The sequence below is a fragment of the Mesoplodon densirostris genome, chromosome 2 (genome assembly GCF_025265405.1).
Source record: "Mesoplodon densirostris isolate mMesDen1 chromosome 2, mMesDen1 primary haplotype, whole genome shotgun sequence".
Classification (NCBI taxonomy): Eukaryota; Metazoa; Chordata; class Mammalia; order Artiodactyla; family Ziphiidae; genus Mesoplodon; species Mesoplodon densirostris.
In genome coordinates, this window is record NC_082662.1 from 114,508,551 (window position 1) to 114,535,365 (window position 26,815).

General features: G+C 44.6%; 1 protein-coding gene across 6 annotated transcripts; it reads right to left on the minus strand.

Moving 5' to 3' along the window:
- Nucleotides 1–4,119: 4,119 nt before the first annotated feature.
- On the minus strand, nt 4,120–26,113 carry TPM3 (tropomyosin 3). Of its 6 annotated transcripts, none has more exons than XM_060090594.1 (9): nt 25,879–26,111; nt 19,988–20,121; nt 17,921–18,038; nt 17,731–17,801; nt 17,026–17,101; nt 15,543–15,605; nt 15,296–15,365; nt 14,256–14,334; nt 5,386–5,466 (listed from the first exon to the last, which is right to left on the minus strand). In XM_060090594.1, exons 1-9 carry the CDS (start codon nt 26,008–26,010, stop codon nt 5,463–5,465), a joined length of 747 nt encoding a protein of 248 aa, XP_059946577.1. In that variant the 5' UTR covers nt 26,011–26,111; the 3' UTR covers nt 5,386–5,462. The 6 variants fall into 6 exon arrangements, with proteins under 6 accessions (XP_059946576.1, XP_059946574.1, XP_059946579.1 ...); XM_060090592.1 differs by lacking the exon at nt 5,386–5,466 and adding an exon at nt 13,497–13,515; XM_060090593.1 differs by lacking the exons at nt 14,256–14,334; nt 17,026–17,101 and adding an exon at nt 16,399–16,474 and having other exon boundaries at nt 4,120–5,466; nt 25,879–26,110.
- Between the last annotated feature and the right edge of the window lie 702 nt (nt 26,114–26,815).

Sequence of the window (26,815 nt, forward strand, 5' to 3'; positions counted from 1 at the left end):
AGAGCCTGTGTTCCGCAACAAGAGAAGCCACCACAGTGAGAAGCCTGCCCACCACAACAAAGAGTAGCCCCTGCTCGACGCAACTAGAGAAAGCCCACGCACAGCAATGAAGACCCAATGCAGCCAAAGATAAATAAATGAAAAAAATAAGTAAATAAAAATAAAAGCCATACAGATATTTCTGGCCTATCAATATGACAATATCAAGTGCAGAAACTCAGGGATACAAAGAGCCCTGTTCTGATTTTGGATACAAATAGTATTTCTCTTTTTTTAATTTAATTTAATTAATTAATTTATTTATTTTTTTGGCTGCATTGGGTCTTCGTTGTGGCGCGCGGGCTTTCTTTAGTTGTGGCGAGCAGGAGCTACTCTTCATTGTGGTGCGCGGTCTTCTCATTGCGGTGGCTTCTCTTGTTGCGGAGCACAGGCTCTAGGTGTGTGGGCTTCAGTAGTTGTGGCACACAGTTTCAGTAGTCGTGGCTCACGGGCTCTAGAGCGCAGGCTCGGTAGTTGTGGCCCACAGGCTTAGTTGCTCCGCGGCATGTTTGGATCTTCACGGAGCAGGGCTCGAACCCATGTCCCCTGCATTGGCAGGCGGATTCCCAACCACTGTGCCACCAGGGAAGTCCCACAAATAGCATTTCTTAATGCTGCTCTGGTCTAAAATAGACTAGTGCAGTGCTTCCCAAACTTTAGTCTGTATGAGAATCACCTGGAGAGCTTGTTAAAAATACAGATCCCTGGGTTCACTCGAGATTCTGATACAGCAGATCTAAGGTGGGGCCTGAGAATTTACATTTCTAACAAGCTCCCAGGTGATGCTGATGATGCAGATGCTAGATTCATAGATGACACTTTGAGAAGTACTAGTTTTTATACTGCCTTTTGCCTCACTCAAGACCAACCTCAGACCTTAACACCCAAGCTAGTTCTGATAAATAGTTCCTTCCTTTCACCATTGATTCAAACAACCAGAGTTTCCACTCTGTATCAGGCACCATGCCAGGGGCTGGATGTACTAAAAAAAAAAAAAAAAAAAAAAAAATCACAGAATAGGATGCCACAGTTGCAGGAACCCTTTTTTCTACCTCATCATTTGAAGCCAACACCGTCTCTGTTAACCATCTATAAAAGATATCAGATTATTCTACTCTTGATGAACTGTTACATAGTGTGTTTTGTCTCAGCATACCTATCTCTCGAGCAAGAATAATACTGCTGAGGCGTATTGGTTGGGTAGATTCAGCAATGAGCACAGCTTTTTGGGAACATAAGGTGCCATTTTCATATAAAGGCTCAACAGTTACTGCATCATGATGGGTGGAATGCCTGCCAGAATAAAATACATAAGAGTATGAAATAAGAATGTGGGTTAAAATTAACTTTTGGTATAACATAGACTCCTATAGTTTTTCCATGTTACATACTACCAGGTGTATTTAAATGATTCTTTAAAGTAGAAACATTGCTTAGGGATACAAGATTTAAGTGAGAGAGGCTGATCAGAACATTTTCCAGTGATCCCTTGTGCCAAGTTACATTCCTCCCTCAATATTTAAAATAAGATTTTTACTTTCTTCCCTCAGTATATAAAAATAGGATTGATGTTGTTTTTCCAAAAATGAGAGACCTGGCTTCTCACACTCTGAGGAATGGATTTCCTCCGATCCTAGAAACTGGGCTGCTGCTTTCTAAGGTGGAAATGTTGCCCAAATTATGAGGTGTGAGTCCAACTCAAAATACAATTTAAAAAATCATTAATATGTTTAGATGGATGGAAGGAATGGCTTTCAATGCTAGAGTCATGCCTTCCATCATCCTCAGTCAGGAAATAAATCACAGTGCACCATCATATAAGCCTGATTCCCTTGTACTTCCTCATAAAATGCGAGGTGAACTTCTTACACTCTGGACAAACCTTAGTGCTTCTCTTAAGTGATGGTAAAGGGAAATCTACTCCAATTAGGATGAGCCCTCTGATACTTTGGAACCCACTTCCGTTAGGTTCCCTCACACCTTAGGGAACCACACCACCTATGTTTGGGTCCTCTCACACCAGAAAATCATGTCTTTCCACCACCAGTCAGAAAGTTATCCCCCCAGAGTTGATTACCCCAAAGTTGAGTGTACACTTTGAGAGGACTCTCATATAAGAGGGAAACATAATATTACAGGCAGATCTCATCTCCACCCAAAATACATCTTCTCATATTACAAGAAGTTTATACTTCATGGTGTCTATGCCTCAATTCATTCATCTGTAAAATGGGAATAATAATATTTCATAAGACTGTAAAAACCAAATGAGTTAACACATGCAAAGTGCTTAGTTAAGTATGCAATAATTAGTTGTGTTTTTACACTGAAAACCCCACCTTATTTAGTTTGTAGAGAACTCACAACCTAAGCCTCTCTAGCCCCTCAATAAATTTCCTCACACCTTGGGAACTCCCTCTCTAGCTGTTTACACAGAAAGTTCTTCGCATTGGGTAGCCATCAATGCCTGAGGCCTCCAACACGGGGCTTCCTTGCGCCCTGATAGCTGTTCACACAGTGACTACCCCTCCCAACACACAATAAGAAGGCCAGTCTCACACCCTAACTGCTCATATAAGGCCCCACACATAAGCTGAAGACATCCCACACAACGAGGACAGGCCACTTCAGAAGGGCTGGCCACTGCACTCCCACTGACACCCCACTCCCAGCCACTACGGGCAAGGGGCTCTTCAGGCCGAGTGACCGCAAAGCACTCCTGTGGCGTCTTCGGTTGAGGAACCCCTCCCATTCTTCCTGGGTGGCGTTGGGGGTGCATACCCTCGTGACCCTCCACCCCTCACCAAGTGTAGCAGCCCCGCTGCGCCTCCAGCAGGAAAGGAACCCGGCCTGGCTCCCGGCCAAAGGGCAATAACACCTGTGGCACGTTAAGTTTGTTGGCCCGGGTTCCAAGCAAAAAGAGAAGCAGCAACAGGAGGCGCTGCAGAGGCAAGCAGAACAGCCCGTCGCTTCGTGGCCCGGGTGATCCAACAGCCTTCATGGCTACTGCCAGCTCTCGGTTCCCGCTCAACTACAGCCGCCCTCAGCCCCAACGTCAGCCAATCCGCAGGCTGGACGTCATCAGGAGGCGGGCCCTCGTTCTGCGGGGAATTATGGGAATGTTTTTATGAAGCGCTCCAGCAAGCCGTTATGGAAACTTAACGGCACAAACACAGCTACCCACTTAAAGGGCTACTTTCTTAAATATTGAGTGGCAGATTTTTTTAATAGTAAAGAACAAGCAGAGCAGTCTAAAAAAATAATCTCTCACAGCTAAATTTCTCCTTCTGTTGACTACTACGTGTTTGGCTCCTAGAGCAACTCCCCGCCCCCCGCCTTTTTGGCAATAATTTCCAGTCAGCATCGGCCCGTACATATAAACGGAAAAAATTTTCCAGTCTCTAGTATAAACAGCTGGACTTTGTCAAGGAAGCTGTCATTCTTACTAGGAAGTCAGTTTCATGTCCAGCCTCAAGGCCAGAGTGCAGGAAATGCCAGGCACTGGCATCTCACAGGCAGCTTAGAAAGCTATCCACTCACGCTGCCTGTCTGTAAGCAAATACTTTGAGAGCACCTCTTGTTAACTTGTTTTCTCTAAATATCCAACAGAGTATCAGCTCGAAGTCTGTCTCAGGACGGTTTACTAAAACCACAAATGTATAAGAGTACGTAATCCGTGTCATATATTGTTGAAGTTGTTTAGGGAGCAGAGCCTAATAAATCCACATTTATAAGAATCAATACAGTTGTAAAGGAGATGTATAGCTCACCCTGAAGATGCCAGTGTTAAGTAACCAGTAAAAGGTCCGGCACATAAATATTTCTAATCTTCACATTTACCCTAACAATACATATTATCTTTATTTTACAGATAATGAAACTAAATGACTGACATCAGAATACACAACTAGGGATCTGAGAGCTGAGTTCTGACCCCAGTTTTGGTCACCTTCCAAAGTGTGTGCTCTACATCAAATCCTGTTGCTTCCACCCACAAAGGTCTGATTTTTACCCAAACTTCATAGCTCCTGTGTAGAAAGCCCATTTGGATTAGGAAATAAAAGCAAGCACCTCTGAGGGTTGGAGGGACTGGTTCTTTATTTCAAAAAGACATTTATCAATGTTCAGTATCAAAACAGTTACACTATTGTTTTTTCTTTCTCCCAATCGGCCCCCAAAGAGACCACACCAAAGGGGAGTACATTTTAAGCCAATTAAGCTGTAGGATGCACACCTAACTGACCTCACTGAAACCTCACGAAAAAGGGGGGATTGGGTAGGGAAAGAAACTTTAAAAGATCAGCACACTGCCAGCCCAGACTGTAGAGAGCTCTCACAGCCAGATGGGGTGACCAGTGTGCCCCAACCCCAAAGAAGCAAAGTTTCAAAATAATATAAAATTTAAAAACAATTTTGTACATAAGCTATTCAAGATTTCTCCAGCACTAACTGATACAATGCACAATGAGATGGCACTTTCATTAAAGACAGCAGCTTCAGACCCAGAAAAGGGTGATGAGATGAGTTTCATATGGCTAAATCAGTGGTAAAACATAATTTTCTTTCCTTTCTTTCAAGGAGGCGGGAGAGCAAATAAGTGGTCGTCTCAAAATAAGGGACACATGATCCATTCTGTGAGCGGCTGGGAACGGGAGAGCTGGGACAAGGATTTGGTCTCAGAGGTCTCACCATCTTGATTTCATCTGGTCACTTCTGGTGGAAAAAAACTTGCCCAAAGATACCGTAAAGCTGAAAACCTGAACAGCGCTTTTTTTTTTTTTGGCTAACTCCTTCTGGAATCACCTTTCTGGTTTGGCAGGTACTTTTTACAGAGCAATAAGGTTTCCCAAAATGGAGTCCTTCTCTGGGCTGTTTTGGCTCTCGGTAAGGCAGGCCCATACCTTTTCCCCTCCTCTACGGAGAGGGCAATATGCGTTAAGCTGAAAAGTTACCTTCCAAAAGTGAGAAAGGGATTAGACTGCTGCTTCAGAACTATGGAATTATCTGGAATGTTTTACAAATGGCTGCTATATCAACAACAGAAAAGGTAATTACAAAATGTGTACATCACAACATGCTTTTAAAGACACTTAGCATTGTGCTCACATTCCCTTAAACGTTGTTCCCAAAGGTGCTCAGCCTCTAGCCCAAATGGAATCTCTGGGGAGAGGCAGAGACAGTTTGGCGAAAAGGACACAGGGGTGGGGGTGGGAGAGGTGGCGAAAGGAGAAAGCAGCCTTCCAGTTAAAGGTCAGCCCTCAGTTTAAAGGTCAGCTTCGGGCAGGCTGGCCTCAGCGGAGTCGGGTCAGAGGGAGGAGCAGCGGCAGGATGGGACTGGGGTGCTCTACATCTCATTCAGGTCAAGCAGAGTCTGGTCCAGCATCCTTTGTGTACAGAGGTGCTCCTCTTTGGTGCATTTCAGTTTATCTAATGGGGGTAAAGGAGAGACGTTATAAAAACTAGAAGTAAATTTCAAGGTCTACCCACTCTGAGAATTGCTCCTGTTGCAGAGAAACTGCAGACTAATAAAGCAGCTGCCTTTTCAGCCACAGAAGTGAGCTATTGCATCACTCAGTTTTACAGGGCCTTAGGCCCGCCTACTGAAGTTACAGGTGTTGCTGTACTTCTCCGGGAGGGAGCTGGGGTCCTTATCAGTCATTTCCTCTCCTCCCCACACCCAACCAAGGCTTTCAGCTTTCAGTCACTGAAGGAGGTGGCCTTAAACACCAGCCATCCACTCTTCTAGTCTCTGCCCACAGGACAACACCTACTCGAAATAGTTCACTGGAGCTTGACACATTGAGAACAAGGATGGGCATATTTCTACCAGTAGAAACAGCAGAACCTCAACTTGAAAAGAGTACAGGAGGATCCTCATGCACTACAGGCTTTCCTCAGCAAGTAGAGAGGAAAGGAATAACTAGTGGGATAAATAAAAGAATCCCCATAGCTAAGTCAGAGAATCTCGAAAGAAAACAAAGTCAACAATACTACAAAACATATCCTTGTAAGCAAAACCTTAACTGAGATTTTTGCAGAGCTATTCTTCAGAACTAGGCTGTGACATAGTTACTTACAATTAAACATAATACCAGGAAAAAGCAGCAAGAGGAAAAATGTCAGGAAGAAAATCAGCAGCTGAACATCACGGAGAATCAAAGCTTCCCAGCAAGTAAACCACTCACTGCTCTAGGGAGGTGGGGAAAATACTCTTCAACTCAGAGAAGGGGATGGCAACGCAGACCTATTCATATTCCACACCCTTTTCTTTCCCTTCCCTTTTTTCTACCCGGTCAGAAGGGCCCATCCCTGGGCCTGCAGACGAAGCAGTTACAACATCTTGTCAAGTCAGTCCTTTTATTGTTAGAAAACATCCATGCAAGGGAACATATCCTACAGTCAGTGCACAAGTGAAAAAGCAGCAGATAAAGGTGGAAAACAGAAAACTCTCCCAGGTTTTCTCACTATCTCTCAGGTCCCTCCCTTCATCACCCACAATCTCTTGAAAAGGGACAGAAAGGCAGTATCAATCTTAACTGTTCCCACTTTACAGTGCATTATTAGGAAGTCGACACTATTCTAACTGTCCCAACTAAAAAGCAATTTGCTTAGGGCAAAATAATAACTTTTAAAAGACAATCAGCTTTTTGCTGGGGTCCAGGTCAGTGGTGTGAGCCGTAAGCTCGGTTTAATGGGCATCAGTGAGCCCTGCCCATCAGTCACACAGATCATGCAGCGTTAGCTTCAGCTCATTAGAAAGCAGGCGGTTTCGCTCAAGTTGGCTGTAGAGACGCTCTGCAGCAGCGATGGAGAGGAGAGAAAACAAGAGAAGGAGAGGAAAAAGAGGAGGAGAAAGAGAAAAAGGGAAGGTTAGTAGAGTACCAGAAGTAAATTTTGAGACTTTCAACTACCTGGTATACATAACATGTATCTGTAAGGCAGGATGGATGCGAGGAGGATTAGGTCAGTTGGTGGAAAGACCAACAGAGGAATAAAATTAAAAATGCAGACTGACAAGTTGAAAGAATGACATTTTGAGGGAGAAAAGTATCTCCTTCACTGTATTTATTCCCTGGGTTGAGAAACTGAGACAAGTGAAACACGGCAAAGGAAGGAATACACCTGGCTTATAAGAAATACATTTATAATAATCAGGGTCTGTAAGGAACCAGAGTGAATGGTTGAACATTTTTCTGTAAAAGCATTCAGTACAGCATTATGAATGGAAGACTGGGATAAATATCCCTACACTCACTCAATCCTGTACTTTCTAATGTTTCTCGTTGTAGGTGTTGGGTGACAGGCCCATCATAGTGGCACAGCAAATCAAAACCCAACTTCACCTTTTCTAAAAGAACCCCAAACCTGTCCGAGCCAACAGCCAGCCCCAGGTAAGGTGAATTACTGGTACAAGCCAATCAAGACTATCCTGTTTCTCCAGCCTCATTGGCAGCTTGGGGGGATCATGTGATCCAGTTTTGGCCAATGAGATGTAGTGGGTAGTCTGTCCGGGGTTTCTAGAAAAACTTAGCTTTCTTTCTTGCCTTGAACATGGATATGATGACTAGAGTTGCAAATTTCAACCTTAAAAGAAAGGGCCGTGAGAATCACAGAAATCCCAAGTATATCAGGCCACAGTTGCTCAAATCAAGACTTTTTATTATGAGAGGAAAATAAATCCCATATTTATTTAAGCTGCTATTAAGATGTTTCTTATAACCAAAAGCATTCCTGATACAAGTAATTAAGTGCTCAAATCCCCTGGCTTTATCTGGATTTTCTACTTGGAGCACATCTTAAAGAGGTGTAGAGTGGTGACCGTTTTGTAATGCATAGAAATATCAAATCACTATGTTGTGCACCAGGAACTAACGTAGTGTTGTAGGTCAATTATAGTTCAACAAACAAAGCCATAGAAAAGAGATCAGAGTTGTGGTTACCAGAGGTGGGGAGTGGGGGGAGGGGGAATTGGATGAAGGTAGTCAAAAGGTATAAACTTCCAGTTATAAGATAAAGAAGTACTAGGGATGAAATGTACAACATAATATAATTAATACTGCTGTATGTTATACATGAAAGGTGTTAAGAAAGTCATCCTAAGAGTTCTCATCACAAGAAAAAAAATTTTTTTTTAATAAATAAAAAAGAGGGGGTAGAGAGAATCCAAATCCATGTGACCAACACAGAGGTAATGGCAACTGGGGATGGATCTTCCTGGTCTGCTCCTAATGTCAGCCTCTGGTGTTCATAAACAAGTTTCTTTCTATGCTTTACAGTCTGTTTCAAAATGGTCTCAGGACCTCAATATGAAAAAGACTTTTCTGGGCTTCCCTGGTGGCGCAGTGGTTGGGAGTCCGCCTGCCGATGCAGGGGACGTGGGTTCGTGCCCCGGTCGGGGAAGATCCCACGTGCCGCGGAGTGGCTGGGCCCGTGAGCCATGGCCGCTGAGCCTGCGCGTCCGGAGCCTGTGCTCCGCAACGGGAGAGGCCACAACAGTGAGAGGCCCGCGTACCGCAAAAAAAAAAAAAAGAAAGAAAAAAGAAAAAGACTTTTCTGCATTGCATCTGTGGGCTGACTGTGGGCATTGCTCAGGTACCTTGCCTCTGGGCTGAGGTTTTCCCAGTTCTACCTGGAAGCTGGGGGCCAGTATGTTCCCAATAACACTTGTCACTCTGTGTACCCAATCAAAACAGAAAGCATATATGTACAAAAAGATCCTGGGCAGAATAACCAAAAAACAAGAGTCATATTAAGGGGCAGAATTGGAGGGAATTTTTAAAATTGCACTTCCCACTAAACCAGTATCTCAATAGGAGGAATACTGCCCCTCCCCTCCGCTAGAGGGGAATTTAGAAACGTGTAATTGTCACAATAACTGGAGGGCCCTACAGATATTTATTGGGCAGGGGACAGCAATAAATAGGATTGTTCTGTATATCCCAGAATTATCCTGGCTTAAAGGACTAAAGTTCATCATTGAGAAACACTGTACTAGTCTATACTAGTCCATGAGGCCTGGGATTCAACCTTATTCACTGGGGCAACTCTGACAAATAGTAGGGGTTCAAATTATGTTGAACTCTCATTTCTTGAACTTTCTGGTGTTATATTACATATAAAGACCATATGCAACCTGACTGATCCATAGCATCTATATCCAAGTTAGTGAGTGTGACTCCCACATCCTTCTTGGGAAAGAATGGTGTTATCGGGATCATATCCCTAAAAACAGCCAGTTCAATGAGGGTATTGTTCCACTTAGGGAAGAAATAAAGAGACAGAGAAGAAGTGGGAGCATTTTATTGCCTAATTAAATCCCAGAACTTATAGTTCCTTAAGAATTGCAGAAGGTCAGAAAGATAAATGTGGTTGTTCTCTCACCTTGAACTTAGTAATAAGTAAGGTTTCTAACTCCGTTATTTCTAGTAACTAAAAATTCAGGACCAGACACTAGTTCATTAAAGTTCTTGGTTCCCTGATAAGAGCAAATGAAACAAACAAAAAAACAAGCCAGAGAATCCCCATTGGGTCTGATTTTCCTTTCAGGGAATAATCCCATGGATGCTACACATCCTTCACTGGTCTGAATCAGGTCAATTTCATTCTGTAACAGGTAAAGGAAAAGGGATGCGGGTACTTAGAGTAAAGGGAACTCTATCAGTTTTAAAGCCTCAAAGTTCATGGAATGAGGTAGAAAAAACAGATTTTGCTCTTTTTTGTTTTTTTAAAACTCTCCCCTCATGTTAAGGCCAAGGAGTATTCAATATGTGAATGGAAGAAACTGGGTGTGACTAAGACAAGGTTGCCTAACATAACAGGTCAGTTCCACCCATCAGGTAACTTGGGGTCCAGTCACATTTTGTTTTATTCGTCATCCCAACAACAGTAATGAGGAAGGGAAGAATGGACTCCAACACAACAGCCTGTGGTTCTTTCTTAGAAATTAAGATGAGGAGAGAAAGTTAAGAGATGAAGCACTTTGCTCTGGGATTACCAATGATGCTTCACCCCATTCCCATAGCTAGTCCTGGCTCAAGTAACATAGGATGGTTTCTATAAGGATACAAAGCATTAAACAAAAGAGTGAACTTATCATGGTACAGTATTGCAAATTTCACTCTGCTACCCTGGCTTCTTGGTCTCTATCCTTGCTCACACGAGTCATGCCATGGGGAAAGACAGGAGCTACCAAAGTATAACACCTCATTTTTCTTCTAATCTCTCTCTACTCTTCTTTCCTTTGTAAGAAGCCTTTCTCTGTACCAAAGTCAACTCCTTCTACCTACATACTAAAACATCTAGAATTGTACTATCCAATGAATGCAGCAGCCACTAGCCACATGTGGCTAATTAAATTTAGATGAACTAAGAGTAAATGAGAATTTAGCTTCTGGGTCGCACTAGCCACACTGAGTGTTCAACAGCCACATGTGGCTAGTGGCTACTACACTGGAAATCACTGCCAAAAGTTCTATTGGACTTTGTATATACAGACTATAGACTATACTTCGTGCCTTTATTTTCTTTCCACCAATTCACTCTTCTTTTCCTTGAAATATGGCTCCTCTCCTTGTCCTTAATGTCCAGTATATACCCTCAGATTAATAAAACATCAGTGACAATGTCCTGTTTTCAGTTATCTTCCTTCTCTACCTGAAGTTGAGAATCACTGGAAATCACCCAGCCTTGAAGTTTTTAATGTACCAAAGTTACTCGTTCTCCTTCTATCCCTCCAACCAATTTCACTTGGCTTCGTCCTCTACACAGATTTTCCTCTGCCTGTTTTTCTTTTTATATTTGCAATTGTCTTTTAGGGTTCAAATTTACTTCCATGGCCTAAACTGCCTGCCAACCTCATGGATTCCCAAATCTCTCATGTCAATTTCTCCCCCTCAAGTCTTAGGATTTTGTTTTCATCTTGGATACCTGCCAGTTTTTCAGACTTAATATTCTTCTCTACTTTCCCGTGCCTCCCCAAACCAAGACCACGTGACCTCTCTACACCTTTAATACTACCATTTTCCTAGGCTCCAAGCCAGTCATCCTTGGCACTTCCTTCTTGCATTTAGTGACCAGGCCCTTCACAATGCCCAGGTTTAGCACCATCCCCTACTACCACTACTCTAGTTCAGATTATTATCTCTGGGAAACTGCAATAACCTAACCCAGTATTTCCTAAAGTGTGCTACAGTCACTGCTACTGATATGTGAGAAGACTGCAGACAGTATACATTTGTGAACTTAAAAAAAATTTATTAGCTGTATTATTTTAATGTGCATTAGAAAAAAACACTAGCACAGTCAAAACTTTTGATTTCAAATTAGAATTTTGTAGCATAAGAACAAATCTGAAAAGAAGTAAATTAAAAAAATAATGTAGGCTGCATGTGAATATGGCAAAAGCCATCAAAAGTGGTATGCAGGACTTCCCTGGTGGCGCAGTGGTTGAGAATCTGTCTGCCAATGCAGGGGACACGGGTTCGTGCCCCAGTCCGGGAAGATCCCACATGCCGTGGAGCGGCTAGGCCCGTGAGCCGTGGCCACTGAGCCTGCGCGTCCGGAGCCTGTGCTCCGCAACGGGAGAGGCCGCAACAGTGAGACGCCCGCGTACCGCCAAAAAAAAAAAAAAAAAAAAAAAAAAAAAGGGGTATGCAAATGAATGAAATTTGGGAATCATTGTCTTAATGGATCACTTTGATAACCTGCTCTTCTAACATATTCGTAACTGCCAAATTAACTCTTCTTATATGCTACTCAGAACATATCCTTGTTCAAAATCTCCAGTGGCACCCCCATTACCTACAAAACAAAATTAAAACTCCCCAGCCTGATACAGCACATAACTGTTCCCTACTCTAACTAAATGGTTATAGCTCTGGTGTCCTTCCCAACTCTATGCCTTTATTCTTTTGCTTCTCTTTAATGAAGATACTCAATATCCACTTTCCTTCAACCAGATTCTGGTTGTCAAAAATCCAATCTTTTGGAATCCAATAAAAATGAAGAGGAAACTTTTAACAAGTTTATTAAGTACCTTTTACGTGCCTCCTATCGTGAGACTTTCCTAATCATCTCCACTGCAATCAACCTCTTCCCCGTCTCTGAACTCCCACAAAACTTTATTATTTGGGGCACATATCACACATCATCTTTAGTTTTATACGTATGTTCTCTCTCCTACTGGATTCTGAGCAACCTGAGAGTAGGGATGATGCCTCCGTCTTTGGTTATTTCTGTTCCCACCTTAATACCTTGTGCCTAAATTAACAATAACTTAACCTGTACCTTAATCACAAAGGCTGTGTGGCAAAAAGAAATGGTATAGACAGAAAGAAACCTGAATTTGATGAGACCTAAAGTTTTAAAGTAGGGAAAACCTCTCTACCTGGCTGTATCTGTTTAAAAGAAAGGCAAGTTTTAATTATATACTCCACTGAAAAACTGAAATACTAAGTGAACAATACTCAGGTGCTTAGATAAGTACAACCGATGACTACACTACCCAGATTAAACTATCTCTGCTATGTAAATTAGCGTAGGAATTTCCAAAAGGTTGATATTTAATTCCACAACATAAACTAGGAACAATCTTACTAGAAGCAATTAACCATATTTATGCATGTAATAAACTACTACCTTGTGTATAATATTTGAAATATGCATGATTGTTTTTATTTTTCCAGTAATAATCATTTATCACTTGTCTTATATCCCGGTAGCACATACTAGCAGGCAAATGGTAGTAAGCCTCAAGTATGTAAGAAAGGTTTAAAGAAGACATAAAACTGCTGGAAATTCTACCTATTACGTATTTTCTGTGACTTGGGATAATATAATTAGTCAATTTTAGTGGTAACATATTTGGGTTCATCGGGTATTCCGAGGATGCACCAGTTGAACCACTGGTAAAACGGTAGAGAATATATACTGGGAGGTACTTCTGTGGTCTCTCAAAGGAGGAGAACCTAAAGAGAAGACAAACATTCCAGATGGGATGATTTAAGAACCTGGAAGTAAAGGACTTAGATGATCTTATTCAGCTTGAGTGTAAGACTAGGGCTCCTATTCTAAGGAACTTCTCCTAGTCCACCACTCTGATAGATTCAGATCAGTTGAATTTAAATGTCAAGAAAAAATAGACACACACAAAAGTGGCTTTGATTATATAAGTCAGAGGAGGGAGAGCCTACAATAGCTGCTCCCCACATCACACCCCCAAGGCTCCTTTTTAGGGACAGCAGCAGCTTTGTCAATGACACAAATGCAGGGTGGCATGAGGCTTCCGGCAGCTTAACATTTTAATTTGGGGTGAGGGGTGGAAGAGAATACATAAGTTGCTTTGTGGTCCCCCCGCCCATCCTAATGCCTTGGGGGTCAGTCAGGCTGACCCAAATGGAATCCAGAGCGAGAGCGGGGCGTTGGGTTCCCCGAGGAAAGGGGGCAGATCCAGAACAGAGCAGAAACGGTGATAATTATCTGTGTGAAAAAGTAAGGAGACTCTAGGTGAGAAGGACTAGCATCAATCTAGACAGCAATCTGGGAGAAAGGAAGAGGAGAAAAAGGAAGAGGTGGCAGTAGGAATGATAAAAGAGAGCCAGACACTACAACCTGAGTTATTTGGCTTCTTTTCAGGGTTAGTGGGAAAAAGGCAGATTAGCATCAAGGATCAGGGATCAACAGCAAACAGATGAAGTCCCCAACAACTCTTTTTGGTGCTTTTTACTAACTGGCTTGCTCTGGGACTCAGCTCGATTTTTAGGTGAATTTGGTATTTCCAATCATGGGTGTTTCCCCTAAACTTTAATATCAGGGCATCATATACACCCATGAAGTCTGAGTTTTGTTGTAAGATGCTAGGGCCCAAGTCACTGGCTCTCTGGGCCCTAGTTCCTTAAATTATATGATGACATGATTCTGTCTTCATCAGTAGCCCTTCTGAGACTAAATTTGAGAAACAGATAGAAAAATCCTGGTGTCATAATGAAGGGACTATGAATAAAAAATACAAAAATTACACGTAGATCAGGGTGCTACCACTGATCCAGGATTAAATGCCTCCCCAGCTTTTGCCAACAAGTAACCAGCACCAGTGTTTTAAAGATAAGAGTGGAGATTCTAGTTTTCAGAAGACAAAACCAGAGCACACTATGCACAGCCTACACCCCCACCCACCCACAAGCCAAGGTCCCAGCCCCACTCTGCTGTCAGATAGTTACATAGAGGTCATGTCATTGAGGGCGTGGTCCAGCTCCTCGCTAATAGCCTTGTACTTCAGTTTCTGGGCATAGAGCTCATCTGGACAGGCACAGGAACCACAGGAAGGAATGAGGGGACAGAGTAAAAGGTATCAGAAGCAGATGAACAGAGGGAATCATTAGAAATTAGGGAAAGTGTGACCATGGGTCTAATTCCACAGTTAGGAGAACATCTATCCTGGTTGCCATGACTGGCCATTTTCAGATCCACTGTCCCCAGGACCAACGGGACTTCTTGACGCCTCTAATCAACTGCAGTAAAGGTTGAGAACCTGGGCATAGTCATGACTAGAAATTCCAATCACCAAAGGCACTCAAGAGGATACCACTCCCACCCAGTTAACCCAGTTCTTAGCAGTGATAATGCTGAATTTAACAAACAAAGAAAAAGGAGAAAATACACATTAACATTCAGACACTTCTTCTTTACCTACCCATCGTGACCAATATTGTTGGCCCCTTTGCTCTACAGGTTGCCTCTGCAAAACTCTCCCAAAGAATATCCTGCTACCCAGAGTGTACCAAAGGAGCCTATCTCAGAGTTCTCAGAGAAAAGTACAAACTTTCCCTTGTTAGGGTAGATGCAGTTGCCCAATTATGGGGGCAGGAAGGATTTAGAAAGCCCCTGGCATCGGTCAGCTCTGAGAAGTGGTCATTCCACTACTGCATCTCTTGGTGAAGTCCCCCACAACTTGAGTGGTGAACAAGGTTGCCAAAAGTAGCCATGGGGTGACATGGAGGTACATGCTATTACCAGTCTCCTCCAAGGGAAGGATGCAAATTCCAGAATATTAGGTAAAGTCTTATTACAGGGAGAGTAAGTGTAAAAACCCACTTCCAGGATTTGACCCACTTCACCTAGCTGTGGCACAGGGCAGGGCATAGGATGCATGCCAAGTCATTACCAACTCCCTTTGGTGTACAGGGGAAGAGGCTAATGGTCAAAGGGCAAGGTCATCCTCTAGATTTCTTTATTTTAATCCCTCACTCAGGCTCCATACCTTCCAAATCATCAATTGTCTTTTCCAGCTTGGCTACTGATCTCTCAGCAAACTCAGCACGGGTCTCTGCCTGGGAGAAACATGAAATCAGTCAGAGTCAGAGATGAGTAAGACAGAGAAGGATCTCTACTTCTTCCACCTTCTACTTCTATACCTTTCAGAACCAAAGCCAGCTAGTCTAAGTCTACACTAATGCCTTATATGCCTCTAAATGTGTTGGGTCCTCCTTATAATTCCCTCAGCTCACCTCCTTGAGTTTGTCAGTAAGAATCTTTATCTCTTCCTCATATTTGTCTTCTTTTTGAGAGTACTGTAAGAGAAGTAGAATAAACATTTCAGTATAGAAATTACTCACACAGACAATACCCCCCTCCTGACATTTACTTTTACACTGAACATCCTCTTGGAGTTAATGTGCTGAATGATCCATGAGAAAGAGCAAGGCCGTTTTGGGACAACAGTCTTTAAAATCCATAAATCAATGTCCTTAGAGCCATGATACCCTCAGAATCTTCCAGGACCTTTATTTATTTAAATTTTTTTTTTTTATTTTTGGCGGAGTGGCATGCAGGATCTTAGTTCCCCGACCAGGGATCGAACCTGTGCCCCTGGAATTGAGAGTATGGAGGCTTAACCACCAGGCCACCATGGAAGTCCCCAGGACCTTTATTTTTAAAATGGACCTAAGCTTTGATCTTATTCAGATCAACCCAGGAAGGTATTCTTCCTGTCTCCAGGTTAATGAGTAGGTGTGGTGACACCTTGACACCACATGGCTGAAAGAGTCCCACAAGAAGATAAAGACAAGTCATCTGTCTTGATTGCTCATTAGGTCTCAGATCTGATACTATTTGTTGCCCCCTTCTGTCAGCATAGCAGTATCAGCCAGAGGAGAACATGACCCCAGTCACCCGAGACCAAGAAGTTATTTTAACTACAGCAATCAAAGTGCACAGGAATTGGCATTAAACCCAGAATCTGGAGAGAGAGTAGGTGGATACTTCTCACTGGATTATATAAGGAATGGGTTTCTCCAGTCTTTCATCAAGGGCAGGGCTGGGCCCAGGCCCCAAAGCCTGTCACTTTTACAAACCAGCCCCTACCTTCTCCGCCTGAGCCTCAAGAGACTTGAGGTTGTTGGTGACATTCTTCAGCTCCTCCTCCAGCTCAGAACACTTACTGTGAATATTTTAAATACCGCAGGAGAGGAAAGGGGAAGAAGAGAATAAAAAAAAAGGAGAGAGACACACAGACATGAATTGTACCTATATGTAGAGAGAGTTGGAAGGCACACTGGGGAAAAGAGAAGTTCCCAGGTAATCTGAGCAAGCATCAACCCTCCTCCCTCTACCATAGAACATGTCAGGAGCTGGACCCTCCTGGGCTGGGACTCAGAATGTTTGGATACTAATAAAGAAAACACTTGACAGAAATCACTACCAGGAACAAATCATAACTGCTACCTGGGGTGGAGGTGGGAACGGATGCCCAACCCAAACAGTCCCCAAAATCACCCAAGGGAAGGTGAGACCCTGTGGAGAGGCAGTGAAGCAATTAGGAAAGAAGAGATGAAAGATGCCAAGTAAGTGGAGAGGAATGGAGCATTCCATGAAGAGATGAAAAAGCACTCAACAGATCAACCAGTGGAGGGGAGGCAGCTGCAAAACAAAACAAAACCAAACAAAACCACACCATATGTATAACCTCTCTGTGGGTTCAATGGTTAGTACCTTTTCTTCAGCAGCACTCAGACACTTCAGGTTCTGGTCCATCAGTCTGATCTGCTCATCCATCTCTCGGCAACGGCTGTTAGTGATAGTCACAGGGATCACACAAGCCAGGTTGTGGGGAGGGAGAAAGGTCAAAAAGGAACACAGCAAGGAAACAAGCAGCAAAATGGAAAAAAAAATTAAAAAATCAAAAAATGGGAAGAAAACATCACCATGGTCATGATATGTCACGTCTAGGAGAGGGGAATACAAGGGAAGCACAAATAAATATGCATCAGCACGGACTTTGTTAAACAAGGCCCAGAAGGTGCCAACAGGGGAGCAGGTCATGTCTGCCTTTGCCCTAACGTTCCCCAGCAGCTTGGCAAAGTGGTAAAAACAGAGACAAATCTTAAGTCGGCACAGCCACTTCAGTGCCTCAAGGAGAAGCAGAACCCAGTTGGGCCTGCTGCTTAACAGTTCACCATTTTTTTAGGTTTCATTTTCCTCTCAATGAAGAAGCCTCATTTGTCACTTGTCACTAGTTAAGAGAGTAAGAAAGCCCAAAGCCATTCTTAGGGCTAAAAAAAAAGCATTCTAGATGACTCCCACTCTCTAGGTCCTGTTTAACAAGGTTGAAGGAATGCTAGTTTATTCACATTAGTGCCCAAGCCAAAGGGGAAGGAACAGAATGGTATGGCAAGATTTGGGGAGCAAGATACTCACGACTCTGCCAGCTCAGCTCGCTCCTCTGTGCGTTCCAAGTCTCCCTCAATAATCACCAACTTACGAGCCACCTACGGGACCAGACGCAGGTACAGCTCAGTGAAGCAAAGAAGGAGCCATTTCCCTCTCATGATTCTTATCAGAAGCCCAATATCGCTGAAGAGAGAGGGACAAGCTAAAAGCGTCTTACCTCTTCATACTTCCTATCTGCCTCTTCTGCAATGTGCTTAGCTTCTTTGAGTTGGATTTCCTGGAGTTCCATTTTTTCTTCATCTTTTAAGGCTCGGTTTTCAATAACCTTCATACCTCTGCCAGAAACAATATGGACAAATGTGGCACTGACAGCCTGGGGAGCCTGTCATCAACTCAACTCCAAGGGACCCAGAATTACACCTTTTAAAGCCCATTCCTCTCTGCTTGCCACTCAAAAAGAATTTCCATAGCACCCTCCCACCTTAGTTTAATTATTTTGTTTAAAACTTTCTTATAAAAATAATACACTTATTAAAAAACTAAATATTTAAGTGTATAGTCTAAAAGCATGAAGCAAAAAGTAAGCCTCCCTAATTCTAGTCCTGCTCATCAGAAGTAATCTCTTAATTCATAATCCTTCCAGAAATGTTTTATATGCCAAAAATCTCATCTCCATTTCCCCACACCCCAAAGGAATCATACTACACTGCTCTGCAACTGGTTTTCCTCACTTTCTATAATTTGGACACTACTCTGTAATAGTACACACATAGCTGTCTTATTTATTTTCACAGCTGAACTGCGTTAATGTACTCCCAACAGGGTATTTTTAATTCTGAAAGCCTTAGTTTGATCCCATCCAAGTCATCACACACCTTTGTTCTCGTTTAACTCACACGTGACAAGGAGCCAATTGGCTATTTTTGACAAAAATGAGTTGGTTCAAGGACTGTGGTTCTCAACCCTGGGCACATATTAAAATTATTGGAGGGAGTTCCCTGGTGGCCTAGTGGTTAGAATTCCAGGCTTTCACTGCTGGGGCCCGGGTTCAATTCCTGGTTGGGGAACTGAGATCCCGCAAGCCTCTCAGAGCAGCCCCCCCCCCCAAATTATTGGAGGAGCTTTAAAAACATTAATGCCCAGATCTCTTTTGCAATGGATTCTAACTGATCTGGGATGGGACCCAGGCATTCTGAGAGATTATATATATATATATAAATTTATTCATTTATGGCTGCGTTGGGTCTTCGTTGCTGCACGAGGGCTTTCTCTAGTTGCGGTGCGCGGGCTTCTCATGGCGGTGGCTTCTCTTGTTGCGGAGCATGGGCTCTAGGTACACGGACTTCAGTAGTTGTGGCATGCGGGCTCAGCAGTTGTGGCTTGCGGCCTCTAGAGCGCAGGCTCAGTAGTTGTGGTGCACAGGCTTAGTTGCTCCATGGCATGTGGGATCTTCCCAGACCAGGGCTCAAACCTGTGTGCCTTGCATTGGCAGGCGGATTCTTTTTTTTTTTTTTTTTTTTTTCAGGCGGATTCTTAACCACTGCGCCACCAGGGAAGTCCCTGATATATTTTTTAAACTCCCCAAAGATCCCCACCACACACTCCCATGATTCTAACAGTGCAGCCAGGGTTGAGAGCTTATTAAAACAGTGATTGCTGGGCTCCACATCAAGAGTCTCTGATTTGTAGATGAGGGGTAGGGGCTGCTGAGGATTTGAGTTTCTACCAAGTTCCCAGGTGCTGCTTGGTCTGGAACCTCACTTTGAGAACTGCTATGGGTGGGTGCCGTCTAAGTGGAGGTCATCCTGGTGACCCCATTTAAGGATTATTAGGTCAATTTATAGAGAAACACCAATTATAAAAGGGTCACAGGGCTTCCATGGTGGCGCAGTGGTTGAGAGTCCGCCTGCCGATGCAGGGGACATGGGTTCGTGCCCCGATCCCGGAAGATCCCACATGCCGCGGAGCGGCTGGGCCCGCGAGCCATGGCCGCGGAGCCTGTGTGTCCGGAGCCTGTGCTCCGCAACGGGAGAGGCCACAGCAGTGAGAGGCCCGCGTACAGCAAAAAAAAAAAAAAAAAAAAAAAAAAAAAAAAAAAAAAAGGGTCACAGGTCCAGGTTACCCCTACTCTGTCGGTCTTCATATGGAGAGAATATGCAGAAGGAAAGAAGATCCTATAAAAATAGGTTATGGTTTTAAAAAACAGGTTTATAAGAAAGCTGTTTGATCAGAGCCATTATGAACTTCTTCTGAAATCCACACTTCATCAGGCCCCTCTACACACCTCTCACTCTCATCAGCAGCTTTCTCAGCTTCCTCCAGCTTTTGTAGGGCAGTGGCCAGGCGCTCTTGAGCACGGTCCAGCTCCTCTTCAACCAGCTGGATCCTACGGTTCAAGGAGGCCACCTCAGCCTCAGCCTGTGTTTAAATGAAAGAATGGGAAAAGGAAACAGAGGCATGGTGAAAAGAAACTGAACTAATTATGACACGAAGATTGGGGTTGACTACCACCATGAGGAAGCCAGAGCCTTGCAGGGTAGAACGTGTCTTAACTCAGATGCACATAAGACCTAGCAGACATGATTTTATATTCTATAATATTACATGTATTTTCCTCCCTTTCCCACCAATGAATTCCCATTTGTTCCACAGGACAAGTGTTTTTAAAACTCAGCTCCTTGCCCAGCCCAGTGTCAGTTAGTACCAGTTCAAATTCCTGAACAAGCTAGTGTCAGAAAAGGTAGCCAGTAAAGGGGTCCTTCTGCCTGAGCTCTGGCTTAAAGGTGTATCTCACTCTGCAGCAGCTTTCTCATAAGTGTCACATAAAGTGGAAAAATAAGAAAGGTTTCTTAAAGAGGGAATCTTGGATTATCTATTAATTTGTTGCTTAACTCAAGTTGTTAACCCTCTGATCAGCTTACCCTAACACCAGGAGGATGATTAGCCAAAAGAATAATGTTTTCCCGAAGAACCTTCCAGAACAGAAAAAGCAAAAGGATGGAATATTGGGATACCTACCTCCTACCCTTTCAACTTGCCCCCTCCTCCCACCTTTTAAAAGTTGGCTACAAGGAGCTTCTTCTGTCTAAAATTATCTGCTCTGATGGCATTACCAAAAAAACTGGGGGCAGAAGAGAATGTTTCCTTCATGCCCACCACCAACCCTCCAAATTTCTGAATTGTGACTTCTTTCTATTCCTCAAGTCATCCCTTTAGCCTAACCCTACAGTATGGCATGACAATCCTCTCCCTGGCCTCCACCCCACAATAAAGCACAGGCTAGAGTCCAAGTAATCCCATGCCTCCTCCTTGGCAATGGAATAAGAAACAAGGAAAGAAGAAGGCAGCTGTATGTGCATGAATTCTACTGGTAGAAAATCCTCCCTCCTCTGACTGCCTTTCCCCTCCCCAGACCTTTACTGGTGGCAAGTACACTGACTGCCACAACCGCACAAGAATTTAATCTGCCCTGCACGCTCCCCAGTTCAGATGCTTATCCAAGTGCTTGGTAAACACGATCTCTCTTCTACAGCCCAGATTGTGCCTGAATTCTATTACCCTGATTTCCTCCTGGCAGTCAGGGGTGGGGGTAGCTAGAGAAATAATCTGGGCCACCAGCCCCTATGGGAAGGGATATAGCCCAAAACACTCCTGTTAAGAATCAGGTAATTTGGCACAAAAATTTCCAAATACAAACATGGGAGATTCGAGGCACTGCAGGGGCTGGGGCTATATAACCACTGACATACAGGAAAAGAAAATCAAGACATCGATATAAGCTGAAATTACTAAGAAACCATTTGTGTCTCTATTCAAAATATCACAAAGACAAGTATTCTCTGGTCCTGTCTCAGGAGACCAGATGCGCCCTAGGACAACACACATTTCGCCTCACAAGCTCAAAAAGGCTAACAGGTCAAGATTATGAGAACGAGTCTGCCTATCGGCCAAGAACTATGAAACACTGCCAGTACAATGATTTATCCCACTCCGCTCCCTTCAGATGCCTAGAACTGAAAAAAAAAAAAAAAGAAAAAAAGAACAACATCGAACCCAGATTTGAAGGAAGCTCATGAAATCTAAGTCCCCACCCAGCTCACCAGAAGTTACCCAAATGAAGTAAAGATAACAGGCTATGGGGGTGGGGGTGTACAGTTTCCATGACAACAAGCTGGCTCGGGCAGTTTCTCCCACAAATCAGCATTTACAATAGAATTCTTCGCAAGGCTGAAAAGGGAGGAGGAGAAAACACATCTTGATGCCCTAACTAGAGCATGCGCACATTGAACAAGCCTGTACCAAAAACAGAACCCAGGATGGGAATCCCAGCAAAAGCTTTGGAGACCTCGGTGGGGAGGGAAGGGAGGAGGGCAGTCACTGTTCTGTTTTTTCTCCTCCCACAGAGGATCAGTTCTCTTTACAGTGAAACAAAAGCTTGCAAAATCAAAATCTGTTTAATGTTTAAAGGAACAAGGGAAGACACCTACCTGGCTTTTCCTTCCAGCCAGAACCTATGCACAATGCCTATCCCTTTCAGGTCAATCAAGTGGTACCAAGAGATTGAGTGGGACTAACTTCTGCAGATGAGAATAGGAAACATGGCCCTGGGAAACATTAACTTTATATGCTCTTCTGTCATCCTAGGTTTAGCATGCCTAGATGTGGTTTTGATCTTTCAGCCTGCCCACCTCTGCCCAGCTTGGAGGTACACTGTGAGGTCCTTCCTTCAGGTAATAATAGGATTCTCCATTACCCAAGAAGCAAAAATCCCAAGGCCGGAGAGGGGAACACAGCAGTGATTCAGTCATATCAGAAGATGGCTGACAACAGCTTCAGCTATGAAATGAGTTTGGTTTAAATGCTACCATCCTCCGCACTGAAGAGATTCCCCAAGCACGCTATACCCGTCAAGGCAAGAAACGGACAGGGGACTGGTGTTCAGAGGCAGATCAGGGCCAAGGACAGAAGGGGATTAGCCTATATCTGGCATTCTGCCACCCTGGGGTTTCTCTTTTTAGACAAAAGCCACAGATGAAATTCAAAGGAAAAGAGTAATGGAAAGGTTAGGATTGAGCCCTGTGAGCAATGGACTGCCCCAGTTCACTGTGTTCACAAATATATCTACCCAGGGAGATACTGTGTCCTTGGTGACTTTAAATTTCATCAAGGGGCAGGCAAGCTGGAAGGAAGGGAGCAGAGTTATCTGTCCCAGAGTAAACAAAGGTGGAGTCTAAGCGGAGGCACTCAGAGCAAAGGGCTATTTGCCTCTCCCCTATGAGTATGTGCTCTAGTATGAAGGTAAGAGAAAGGTAATCAGCGGGAAAGCAAACCTAAACCAAAGAAAGGTGATAAAGCCAGTTGCTTACTCCACCAGACCCTATGAACAGAAGAGAGCCACACAACAGTCAGACATTCTAACCACGGCCACCCACCCCCTGCAGACTAGGAATTTGGGAATAAGGCCACAATCGAAACTGCTAGTCAAAGCCCACTCACTCCCCTCAGTAGTATTCCTAAATTTTTTACACCAGAAAAAAAAGAGAGACAGAGACAGAAATACCTGCAGAAGTTAGGAGACAGATATTAACAACAAATAAGGTGAACTGTACACTTAAAAATGGTTAAAATGATAAATACTTACCATTGTGTATTTTTACCACCACAACACACACACACACAGAGAAGGAAAAACACTGCATTTAAATATTATGTTGCAGTCTGTTTCAGTTTCGCAAAAAGTGCAAAGGAGATTCAAAATCAAAAGTGGATTTGACAAGGTGCTACACTATAAAAGGTCAATCTCCAGGCCAAGAGCAGAAAAGATAGATGTATTCCAGAACTCAGTCTCTGCTTTGGACTCATCCAGCTTCCCAACAAGGGTTGGATGTTCACACAAAGTAACCAGAAAAGGAATTAAGTGACAATCCCACTAACAGCATGCGATACCATCAGGGAGTGCAGAGCTTCCAGCTCCAGGAGGGAGGAGCCTGCAAAACCCACATTCCAGAATGCCCTAAGAGGATAACAGGCAGTTCAAGCACCACTCCCCTCCCTTCCCACAGGTGTCTCCTCAGGAGGAATTCAAAGTTCACTAGAGCAGAAAGTCAAAAGATTAGGCTTCCTCAAGCTAGGGAGGAGAAGATACCGGTTTCATAAATCTTTAACACTACTTCCCCATCTGAGGGCTTTCTTACTAGATCTCACTCAGCTCAATAAGCAAATCTGGCAGGCTCTGAGGGAGAAGCCTAAGAAACATCTGAAGCTGCTCTCTCTGCTATTACCCTAGAGTCACCAAGGGTGGGGAAAAAAGGAGTTAAATTTTTCTGCAAGGAAAATTACCAAATCCTGGGGGCAGTGGGTGAGGATCCTAGGGGGAAAACAAAATCCTGGGGGCTGTTGCTGGGGGGACAACATCATCTACCCTAGAACTATTCCTAGCATGCCCCTACTTTGAGCCTGATTCTGGAGCTCAACACATGGCTAGTTCCTTCAAGCCATCCCTGTCTTCCCCTTTAAGGTGATCTGGTCTCCAGAACAAAGGAGATGAGAAGCTGTCACTAGTCATAAAGAGTCACCCAGCCAGTCCATCTCACTTGAATTGATAATTAGAAGTTACGGGCATAATGAACGGAGGAAAAATCCACTGAGAAATGGGTGACTGAGAAAGACAAGCTCCCAGCATTTCCATGCCCAGTTATAAAAAGAAATGACTATTTTAACAATCTTTAAGTATTAACCTGGAGGGCAGCTGTTTTCCCCCTTTTCCCCAAAAACATTAATTCTCAGCCACTCCCTGAAGGAGTAGCCAGAAAGGGGAGGGGGGGGGGGACTTACCAAGGGAAAGAACAAAAAGGAATACCAATAGACCACAAGAGTTCTTTCACTAGGTCTTCAAATTTTAGCAACAGTTACTTTCCTCTCCAGCCTCAAGATCCTCCAAAACCAAAGCCTCAACTCAGGAGATCAGCTCCACCCACTGGACTGCACCCTAGACCTTGGAAAATCTTATGGCTTACTAAAACTAGTCCACCACTTCGAAACAGAAAGCAGTTTCAAGAATCACCATTCAATCCATTAACATTTTTTAAAATCCATTAACATTTTAAGTGCCAACCTTCAGTTGAACAAATATTTATTGAACTTAAAAAAAAAAAAAGACACGGTAATGGGTAATTGGGAAAGTAGCAGAGTAACATCACTTCGGAACTCATTATTTTGTCTCCATCAACCATACTGCCTAGGTCAACCAGAAACCTTGACAGAAATCGGCACTCCATCAGATTCTCTACCACATACACTCGCTTATCAGCTCTGCTTGGAAGAAGTGTTCTTAACCGGTTCAACTTGCACTCTTCACACTTCAGCAATAAACGCCTGAATCTGGCAGAAGTTCCTGCCTTCCAGGTCATCATGGCAAGTTCTGTTGGTTCCTACATTTGCACTAACAGAGAGAGTGAAGTACCGTCTCCTCCCCTCCTGCTTCACTACGACAGAGACAGTGGGTTTAGCAGTTGCAAGGGCTCCCCCTAAGAGGAAAGGGCCCCAGGACGGAGGATGGGAGGCGGTGCTGTGGCCTCAACCTCCTCCAGGGAGGGCACCGCGCTTCCTCTCAGCCGACTGCTGCCTCATTTCCTGAGCAGGAGGAGGGAGCGGAAAAGCTGCCAGCAGACCACGCCGGGGGCTTTCCGGCGGTTCCCACCCCCCACTCCCCACCCTTTAACAGTAAGTTCGGCTCTGCCCCCACCCAGACCAGAGAGGAATCCACCTACTCTCACCCCTTGGGCCAGAAACCTTAAACGAGAGCACAATCCCCGCCCCCCGCCACGGGGAAGTGGGGGAGGGAGAGGCCGCTGAGCCCCTCCCCTGACCGCGCCCGACTCGGAGGGACTGAATGAATGAGCAGGGAGAAAAGGAGGAGGAGGAAGAAAACCACCCGCCAGTCCCGGTGAAGCTCAATTCCTTCAAAGGTCAAGCCTGCTCGCTCAAGCACCCAGTTCCCCCCTCACCCGCTCGAGGTCCAAATGAAGCTAAGCCCCACCCATCCTCCGGGCTCCAACTTCATCTTCGAGTATGCTGGCCCCCTAAGGACCGTGCTCCACCGCAAAAATGGAACCCACTTCTGTCCCATCTTCTCCAGCGCCTGCCCCTCCCTCACGCGCCTCGCCCTCTCCGTACCTGTTCCCGGGCCCGCCTTTCTCCCTCCACTTCCCGCTGAAGGCGCTCGGCCCTCTCCTCTGCATCATCGGCCTGCTGCTGCAGAACCTGGATCTTGCGCTTCACCGCCTCGATGGTGGTGATCCCGGCCATGGTCCCCACCCAGCCCCTGCTTGCCTTCGGGTTCCTGCCTCCTCCGCTCGGCGTTGCAACCGCTTCTCACCCTACTTCCGCCTGCTCCGCCCTGAAATACCGGAACTCACCCACCCGCCCGGATGTGACGCCACCACTTGCCGCGCCCTCCCACCGCAGGCAGGCGGGAAGGCCGTCCACTGGAGGGAGACCCGCGGCTGGGAGCGAGGGGCGGGACCTCTCTGTGGCCCTAGGCGACCGCTCCCAGCTTTTCCCTCGAGCCAGCAAAGGGGGGCGGGGTTGGGAAGAGGGAAGGCTACCATGGTAACCGGAAGGCGCGTCGTGGTTAAGCCTCTCCAGTCGCTGGGCAGGCTGCCCAATGGTTGGCCTGTGCGGCCTTTACACCCGCCCTTGACCCCTCACTCCCTCAGTGCTGATCCGCCACCACCTACCCGCTAGGGCACCCTGTGTCCTCTCCACAACATAAACACCCTACAAGCCTCTACTTCCACGCACCCCACAAATGCTCCAAACCCAGGTACTAAGAAAAGCCTAGACTTTCTGGGTCTCATCTTCAAAAGACGATGACCTCTCCAGCCTCCTTTTAAAGTCTGCTCAGGTAGGTTCTCTCCCATCTCCTGAAAATCAATGAAAGGAATTAATGGGGGATGAAGAGATGGGCAGGTTGACAAAGTTCTCAATCTATTTGGCATCAGTTATGAACATAAGTGTTCTATTTAGAGTACTGGTCTTTTCCCCTGTTACTTTTTTTTTTTTTTTTTTTGCTGTACGCGGACCTCTCACTGCTGTGGCCTCTCCCGTTGCG

Excerpts from the sequence above, each read along its gene's own strand:
- TPM3 (XM_060090593.1), bottom strand. The coding sequence starts at position 26,010 with ATGGCCGGGATCACCACCATCGAGGCGGTGAAGCGCAAGATCCAGGTT. Across the intron at positions 17,802-17,920 it reads CAGATAGGAAGTATGAAGAG|GTGGCTCGTAAGTTGGTGAT; the intron begins GTAAGACGCTTT and ends CTGGTCCCGTAG. Across the intron at positions 16,475-17,730 it reads CGAGCTGAGCTGGCAGAGTC|TAAGTGTTCTGAGCTGGAGG; the intron begins GTGAGTATCTTG and ends AAATATTCACAG.